This window comes from Crocodylus porosus, unplaced genomic scaffold, assembly GCF_001723895.1.
Source record: "Crocodylus porosus isolate Cpor-Errol unplaced genomic scaffold, CroPor_comp1, whole genome shotgun sequence".
In the NCBI taxonomy this organism is placed as follows: Eukaryota; Metazoa; Chordata; order Crocodylia; family Crocodylidae; genus Crocodylus; species Crocodylus porosus.
The window spans coordinates 108,410,003-108,419,355 of NW_017728931.1; the positions used below are offsets into that span (position 1 = coordinate 108,410,003).

Sequence of the window (9,353 nt, forward strand, 5' to 3'; positions counted from 1 at the left end):
ACAAGTGGGTGATTCCCCTTGCTGTATGGAATTCTCCCTGTGATCACAGTATAGCCTTAAATAAAGAAAAGCTGGCTCTGTCAGTTCTGATTCAACCACAACGCGAAGTTTGATTTCTTCCACAAGAGAGATATGTAGGTATATATATATATCTCTTCAAGTGCAGGCGAATATCCAGAGAAGTGAGTGAGATAGTTTACCCATAATACCAGTGAACCCCTAAGAAAGAAAAAAAAAAAAAGAGAATAGCCTTCCCAACTTGTGACATCAAAAATTAGAATATAATAATAATAATATCCAAGACGTAGCAGGCAGGAAAATCGGGGATACTGATGGTTCATGAGGGACATGGGGGCATTTTAGGCACGACCACCACACTGGACATAAGGAAGAACTTCTTTACTGTCTGAGCCCCCAAGGTCTGGAATAGACTGCCACCGGAGGTGGTTCAAGCACCACTTTGAATGCCTTCAATAGAAATTTGGATGTTTATCTTGCTGGGATCCTATGACTTCCTGCCCCTGGGGCAGGGGGCTGGACTCAAAGATCTTCCAAGGTCCCTTCCAGCTCTAATGTCTGTGAAAACTATATGGAACAAAACCAGTCCCAGGACTGACCCCTGGGGCACTCCACTTGATAGCAGCTGCCAACTAGACATTGAGCTGTTGATTACTACCTGTTGAGCCCGACAGTCCAGCGAGCTTTCTATCCACCTTATAGTCCATTCATCCAACTCATATTTCCTGCACTGGTCTACAGCAAAAAAGCTGTGGGAGATGGTATCAAAAGCCTTGCTAACGTCAAGGTATATTGCATCCACCGCTTTCCCCACATCCAGTGTCAGTTATCTTATCAGAGAAGCTAATCAGGTTGGTTAGGCATGGCTTGCTCTTGGTGAATCCGTGCTGACTGTTCCTGGTCACTTTTTCCTCTTCCAAGTGCTTAGACACGGATTCTTTGAGGATCTGCCCCGTGATTTTTCTGGGAACTAAGGTGAGGCTAACTGGTCTGTAGTTCCCTAGATCCTCCTCCTTCCTTTAAAGATGGGCACTGTATTTGCCCTTTTGCAATTATTTGTGACCTCTCCCAGTCACCATGAATTTTCAAATATAGTGGCCAGCAGCTCTGCAGTTGCATCAGCCAACTCCCTCAGCATCCTCAAATGCATTGCATCTGGCCCCATGCACTTGTACCCATTCCACATTTCTAAATTGTCCCTAACCTGTTCTTTCACCACTGAGGGTTGTTCACCTTCTCCCCAAACAGTGCTACCTTGTACAGCAGGCTGGGAGCTGACCTTGCCTGTGAAGACTAAGGTAAAAAAAAGGCATCGAGTGCTTCAGCTTTTTTCTCATCTGTCATTAGGTGTACTTGGCACTGTGAATCCTTGGAGAGATGTTCTTATTTATGGAGTTGTTTTGACTGTCTTTTAAACCATTGCAAAAAATGTTTTGGATTATGATTCACAGGGAAAAAAAGATTGAAATGTTTTTAAGAATCCAAACACCCCTCTGATCTGAGCATAATAAACTAGGGAATTCATTAGAGTTGAGTTCTGTGCTGTATAGTTCTGAGAATTTTTATAAGTCCCTAAAATGCTGTCCTTTCCTATTTACCTGCTGATACTGCAAAGACAGCACGTTATTAGAATTTCTTTAGTGGATTGCAAAATATTTAAGGACATGTTTTTAGGTCTCATTAACTATAGCTAATCCTCCTTTAAATGATTTTTAGTATAGAAAAATAAAATGCACCCCCTTCACCTCTCACTTCCTCCTTTGGTCTGAATCAAATTTTGGATCTGTATCAGAATATTAAATGCTCCAGAATTTAGGTGCACTTGGTTGGATTTGATTTTGATATGTGACAGTTTCTACCCTAAAATCCATAACTTTACCATTAAGTTAATGCTCTGTTCACGTGGTCTCAGATCCTGTAAACTGCTTCCTCCACTCATCCAGACCTTTCTGCTTATACAGAACCCTGCTATCTTCAACAGTAAGAATTGAACCTTTTTGTTGAATGCACTGATACTGCACTGCTTCTGACTAGTATCTGGATGACAGTTTTAAGAAAACATTAATTGCTTTGTTTTGAGACAGAAAAAGATTATCTCATGGGAAGAGCCTGGGAGTGGTAATGGGCACAGCATTAGAATTTGCTGATCTATTTGTAGTTGAGTCTGCTTTGCAGAAGTTTTGCCAGACATATGGAGAGCTGGGTAAAATCACATACCTTGTTGTAAAAGCAGTATTTTTATTCATTTATGTATGTATGAATTGACAGCTTAGAAATATGGTGGTTTGATTTGCTTTGTTACAATGCAGTCATGTTTTTAATCCAGAAACCAGGCCATTATATTCCAGTTGGTAACATGACTAGTGTTAGTGCCCTAAAAGCCCTTCTTCTGACCTTCTAGGAAGTACGTACACCATCTGAGCCTGGAGGGTTTTTGAGGTAGGAGCCCAAAAAGAAATCCATAAAATCATTGTGGGTGGCCTTGTCCAAGCCTTCATCTTATTTTACTGTTTCCAAACTTGTGCCTTAACCTTCTCGAGGTCCCTAGGTTAGCCAACCAGTAGGATGACTCAGAACGCATGGTGTAGTTGGTGGTCTTCATGGGAGACTTGGCTAAATTAAGCTCACTTTCCTGGGAGACTTAGCTAAATTAAACTCACTTTCCTAACAGCCAGCATTACTGCCTTAGGTCTTCTTTAAAGAGAGCATCATTGTGAGGGAGTAATTTATTTAAATAAAAAATCCAGAAGAAAATATGAAATAAACCATTTGATGGCCATAAAAATTATGGATGAACATTTCTTGAATATTATCAGTACGCTTGTGCCACCACCCCCCATCCCTCCCCCTCATCCCTGTCATGAGCTTAGAAATATACTCCAGAATTTTAAATATTACAAGGGTGGGATCTGGACTTCTGGTTCAGCTTGCTAGAAAGATTGAGACTAATTGTGACAAGCAGATCAGATTCTGAAACCAGTCTCCCACGTAAAAGTCTAGGGGGAAAGTGTTGAGTTGGAATCATTGCGGCTCAAAATACATTCTTTTTCCGCTATGGATGAAATGAGTGAGGTACACAAATTACTAAGACTGAAAATTTAGAATGCTGAAAGACTCGCATCCCTTCAGTGTAAACGACTGTTTATAGCCTTAGGTGTGCATCTGATGCAAATGCCAGATTTTTTCATATGTAACCTGCCGACAAGTAAAACGTACCCTTTTTTTGGAAAGCAAAATGTAGAAAAAATTATTTTTTCTAGAGTGATGTCTGACTACATGATGTGGAATAACTCCTACTGGGAGCGTAGAGTATTCAGGAAGCGTGGCATCCCAGGAGAAGGAACTTCCTGGTGGAGTAGTTCCTGCTGCCTCACCCAGACTGTCTCCTGGGATGCCACATATCCTGGACACTGAGACATTGTCACATCAGGCTGGCCCCAGACCTTCTCAAGGGCAATAGCAAGACTGTTGTTTCTTTGCTGTAAATAGTTCTTCATATAAGTTCCTGTAAATTAAGTGTTGTTTCCACAAACCTGATTAAGATATTAACAGCAACTTGCTATTTATGTCACAAGCAGCAGTCCTCAGCCAATATCTACAGCTATAAGATGGTTAACATAAGACTCCATCTTTTCTGCTTGTTGAGACCAGAGAGAAGCAGCAGCTATCCTGGCAGCTGCATGGCATGCACAGTGTGTCCAGGACTTTTTTTTTCTGGAAAAGAAAAAATCAGCTTTCCTGCTTAAGACACGTAACCCAATTATTTATCTATTTTTTTATCCAGGGGGAAGATGCATGTTGTGAGGAAATAAAGTTCTTTAAAACAAAAGTGTACCAAATTTTGTTTCAAATCTTTGTAACTTTGTGAGTAAAATGATTGATTATCCTTCAGTATGAGAGATAAGAGAGACTTTATTTCCCCTTTCTCTTCTCACTCCTGAAATTTAACTTGCATTCTTCCAGGTTTTCATGGAGTGTAATTCATGAAACAGTAACTCAAAATTAAATTCACCCAAAACTTCCAGTTTGCTTTATGTCCTTACATGGCTTACCCCCAAACCAGGGAAGCCCACATTTGCAAATCTGGCAAGAGGTTTTTTCCTCTCAAATCCAAAATTCAAGTTGAATACATTTTGTCTGGTTTCAGCCTTCTGTGGTGTGTATTTTAGCAAAACATTTTACAACACAAACTTGCTGCTGATAACATGCTGGGATTTTTCTTCTCTGAAGAGAGGAGAAGTGGTAGGACTTAAATGTTTTAAGAGGAGTAAGGAGACTGAGCCTCATGCAGAGAGTTACAGGAAAGAATTGGGCAGGCTGAGAGGAAAAATAGCAGACAGCCTGCAGATATTTCTGTATTAATGCTGCTAGACATGTTCTTCAGGTTCTTTACAAGAGAAGCATTAGGGGAAGCTGAATGTCAGTGTCTGAGTATAGAAGTTCTAATTTTCAATGCGTCTTTTGAGGACTTGACTGGTACTTGCAGGTTATTGGTCTGGTTTAATAAAGCATATAATTATATACTTAAATGATTAAAACTGATCCAGTGAGAGAGGTGGCTGTTAGCCTTGTCACTTTAAATACAGCTTCATCCTAACAATTGTTGCCATTGTATGAAAGGAGTTTCCCAAGCACTGTGCCCTTTCTACATGTAACTTCTGGAGTGCCATATGTTGCTTTGTAAGTAGCAGCAAGATAGTTCCAATTCAATTACCTTGTCTTTTAAACAGTTTGTCTGTTAACCTGGCACTGCCTTAATCTCTAAAACACTGATGTCAGTTGCACAGTTTTGGTGGAGCTGAATATTCACCCTGTTGTTTTTAACTTGGGCCTTTCTACAGAATATGTAAAATGCTTTTGTGAATGTTTTTATTCTATAATTTTTGCTGCCATCCTTCTAAGACACAGTTGTAAATGAGTTGTTGTTTTTTCCTCATATAAGAGAAATGAACTTCAATTGAAATTTAAGTGAGTAACAGTAGTTCCTTCAGGGGGTGTATGTGGGATAGGTTGGAGATTTGTTAAAACAAGACTGATTTTGCAGTTCAGTTAATCCTGACAAACTGGGTAAAAAGATTATTTTGTTAATGTTGTGTGGAGAGAGAGAGAGACAGAGAGAAAAGGAGAACTAGCAAGCTGGAATTTGAGTATGGAAAAACAGTGCTGAGAACTCTGCAGTCCCTCTGACCTGTGTGTTGGTGGTGTGAGCTGCTGGTGGTGTTCACTACACACACAAGAGTGTGCACCAGGGAAGACAAACATTTGGAGTGTCCAGGGCCTTTATTCACCTTGATTCATCAAAGAATCTAGGCATGTGCCTAACTTTTCGGCATGTGAATAATCCCATGGAAATGTATTTAGTTGTATTTCAAAAATGTGCTGCAGAATTTACCCTTTTATTCTCTTTGCATCTCCATTCCTTGTCTGTAAAATGGGCCTAATATTCCCTTTCTCCATAATTTTCTGTCTTGCTTAGAGCATAAACAGGAACTATCCATGTGTAATAGTCTGGAGATCTAACATAAATAATATAGCACGAGGACTTAGATTTGGATCTTTTCCATGACATATTTTATTTTTGTTTAGAGTTTGCTTTGAAGGGAGAAAGTGAAGCCAACAGACATAATGAAGCAGGAAATATTATCCTACGTGGATGTCTAAGATAATCTAACCCATTTGGAGGAGGAAAAAAAAGCTTACGAAGCATGCACATAGTTCCAGTTAATTTAACTAGAAGCTTCTCTTAAATGCAGATGCTCATGTGTGTCTGTACTCATGCTTGAACCCCCCTCCCTTGCTGCAGCTGCTCAGAGCCCACACCCAGGCTACCTTGTGGCTCTTCTGCACTGCCACCACCACTCTGCTGGGCGGCCCAGAGGCAGCAGCGATGGAGGTGGAGTGGAGCCTGGGCACATGCGCTTTTAACAGGAACAGAAACTTAATGCAAAAACCAGTTAACACGCTCATCATATGTGTTAACTGCAATTAATTGACCAAACAGAATTTCACTCTTGGTTCCAGGGGAGGGGAATTGAGCTGCTGGCTGTGAGCTTGCAGCTGAATTCCCCTAGCAATGGCCTCTCCTTTCTGCCAGCTCTTGCTGTTTTCAGAATGGGAAGGGGAAAAGCCAGTAGAGGCAGCTTGTTCTAGGGGTTCCCCAGCCAGTGCTGAAGGGCGGGGTTGGGTGAATTGGAGGCGCCTCCTCCCCCCCCCCCCCCCCGACATCAGGGGGCGAGGAGAAGGTGGAGGGGATCTCCAGTATACCCACCCCACCCTCCAGCATAGGCTGAAAAACCCTCAGACAAAACTCCTTCTGCTTCTTTTCTCCCCTCTGATTCTGAAAGCACCTCAGAGGCTGGCAGGCAGGCAGACACAAGTTACAGATGACACTATGTTTTGAAATGTCTTCACTTGAACCCTCATGCAATCATGCAACGAGCGTTCAGATTTTTGCCCAGTGGACCATTTTTGAAGTGGTCTGCAGCTGTGCATTTGTGTTTGGTCACCACTATAGACTGCTTTCTGTGGCCAGATTGGGCAAAAATGTTACTTCTGTCTGTGCTCTAAGATTCAGGCTGATATTGGTGGTGGTATGCTGCCTTTTCTTTGGGCTCATTTACAGCTAAAAGCTTGGTTTGACTCATTGTGAGAAGCTGAGAAAATAAGTTTGAGATTAACCTTTTCTCTGTCTTTTTTTTTCCTATTACTTTGAACTAAATTAGTAAAAGGGGGTAAATGACAATTTTGGCATAGTAGACACTACCAGTATAAGCCTCAAATTATGAAAATACACAGTTTGTGAAAACTATTGAATTGTTGGAAAGTCATGACAGACAGTTCACTCTAGTAAGGAGAGTTCTTCCCCTGCATTGCAAAACCTTTTTTACAGACTAGATTGCGCCTCTTGGCTTCTGCTATCTTGTGCAAATGGTGATACAGGCAATTCCTTTCTCCTTCCCACCAGAGTTCACATCGCTGTCAGCTTTAACTTCTGTTCTGGCTCAAGGCTATAGTTCTGTTTTCAGGCCCTTGCTGTCCTTTGGCACCTTGTGCTATTTGTACCCTCCCAGAAGGCAGTCCTTTGCTAGGTTACTTTTTGCTTTAAATTGTTTTTCTTTTCAGAGCCCTGTTGTTTTTCATAGTTCCAGATTTAACTTGAGATTTCTTATGTGGTTTTTTAATCCTCTCCTCCACAGATCCTTTCCCCACTGGGCTGGCACCAGAGTGTCATATGATTACATTTCTAAATAGAAGTACTCAATAAACTGGTTGCCTGGTTCCTGTGTAAATATAATTTTTTTCTTATACCCATATGTCCAGGCATGCTAGCATTTCTTTCCCTAGTCTCATAACACAACTGCAGCAGGCCTGCAGAATATCTGTGCTTGGGAAGCCGGTCGGAGTATAGATGTAAAAAAAAAAAAAAAAAAAGCCCAGACCGTAGTTAAGGTCTCAGAGGACTTTTAATTTAATTTCAGAGAAGCTTTTGGTCTCTTCAAATGCAGTTAGCTTCCAAAAATTCATATAGCAGAAGCTTCAAGAAAAGTCTGAAAGCCATTTATGTAATCGAGATTAATTATAAACTTTTCAGTTGTTATCTTTTATTTAAATAAACAGTGTGTTAAACCTGTGACACATACCAGCATTTGAAGTGAAATATAGTAGTTAAGAGTCATACGGTATTTCAATGGCAAAACTGTGAAATACTAACTGGAAAAAGCACAAACCTTTTTATTTTGCTTTTCTGTCTCTCTCATTTAGGCACTACACAGAAATGGCTGTATGGATTTGGACACTTTGCATTTTGAGCTGTTTTTGTGTCACCTTTGGATTCAGACTTGAGGAATGCTTTCAAAGTTCCATGGAGTTGAACCATCTCACAGTGAACTATGATACTGGGACAGTCTACGTAGGAGCAGTAAATGCCTTGCATCAGCTTCAAAATGATTTGAATGAACAGCTGTGTGAAAAAACAGGTCCAAAAAAAGATAACAAAAAGTGTACACCTCCTATTGATGAAAACCAGTGCAATGAAGCAACTTTGACTCCCAATTTCAACAAGTTACTTTTGTTGGACAAGCAAGAGAAAAAAATTATTGTGTGTGGGAGTCTTTTTAAGGGAATTTGTGATATCAGAGAACTGGAGAAGATTTCAAATATTACCTACTACGTTGATAGCAGTGGGGAAAAGTCCTTTGTGGCAAGCAATGATGAAAGTATCTCAACTGTTGGCCTAATTACATCCCTGAGAAATGGCCAGCGAGTGCTGTTTGTCGGGAAAGGGAATGGACCCAATGATAATGGCATTATAATTAGCACTCGGCAGCTCTATGACGGAGATGGGAAAGACATTTTTGAAACGTATACAGACTCTACAGCCATTAAGTCAGTGTATCACTCCTCAAACATGCAGCAGTTTGTGACAGTCTTTGAAGACAGTGATTATGTTTATTTTATTTATAATCAGCAAGAGAAACAGCCTCCTAGTAACCGAACACTGATTGCACGCCTGTGCAAAAATGATGACCACTATTATTCCTATTTTGAAATGGTCTTGGGTTGTAAGGATGATGATGGTGCTTATGACCACTGTCATTCAGTCTTTGTTACAACCCCAGGAAAAGACCTACCAGAGACCATAGTTCATCTGGAAGAGGATGATAAAGTGCTTCTTGCTCTCTTCAGCAAAGTCAACAAAGATAATGGCTCTCTACGATCTGCCATGTGTGTGTTTTCCTTGAGGCAGATCAATGCAAAGATGGAAGAAAATAGGGAGAATTGCTATACAAAGGGGGAAAAAACATTTTACAAAGCCTTTGGATCAGAGACCATTCAGTGTAATGTAGCTCAACAGGTATTGCGAAACTTTAAATGTAGAATCCATGTTCAGAATTTTCTGTTCAGTCTATTGATACATGGAATCAGATGACTGGATGCTGATAAGATATTGTCAAATTAGAAATGCAATTCAGGTTTTGGGGTTTTTCTCCTTTTTTATACAGTAAGGTTAATTTTCCCTTGCTGCAAATCCAGTTACTGTGATAAACTCATCATCACTTGGATTCTCTTCATAGTTTCATAGTTGGTAGGGTCGGAAGGGACCTGAGCAGATCATCAAGTCTGACCCCCTGCCATGGCAGGAAAGAGTACTGGGGTCAAACACCCCCAGCAAGGTGATTGTCAAGCCTCCTCTTAAAGACCCCCCAGGGTAGGAGCCAGCACCACTTTGCTTGGAATTTGGTTCCAGATCTTAGCCGCCCTGACCGTGAAGTAGCGCCTCCTGATATCTAGCCTAAATCTACCCTCTGCTAGCTTGTGTCCGTTATTCCTAGTCA

The 9,353-nt window shown here is 40.8% G+C and overlaps 1 protein-coding gene across 2 annotated transcripts in view; it reads left to right on the forward strand.

The window, feature by feature from the left end:
• The window catches only part of PLXNB2 (plexin B2), a 149,595-nt gene that overhangs the window by 36,523 nt on the left and 103,719 nt on the right, over nucleotides 1-9,353 (forward strand). For both annotated transcript variants that reach the window (XM_019543463.1, XM_019543465.1), the window contains exon 2: nucleotides 7,780-8,872. In XM_019543463.1, the coding sequence (XP_019399008.1) occupies nucleotides 7,793-8,872 (1,080 nt within the window). In that variant the 5' untranslated portion in view covers nucleotides 7,780-7,792. The remainder of the gene's footprint in view (nucleotides 1-7,779; nucleotides 8,873-9,353) is intronic.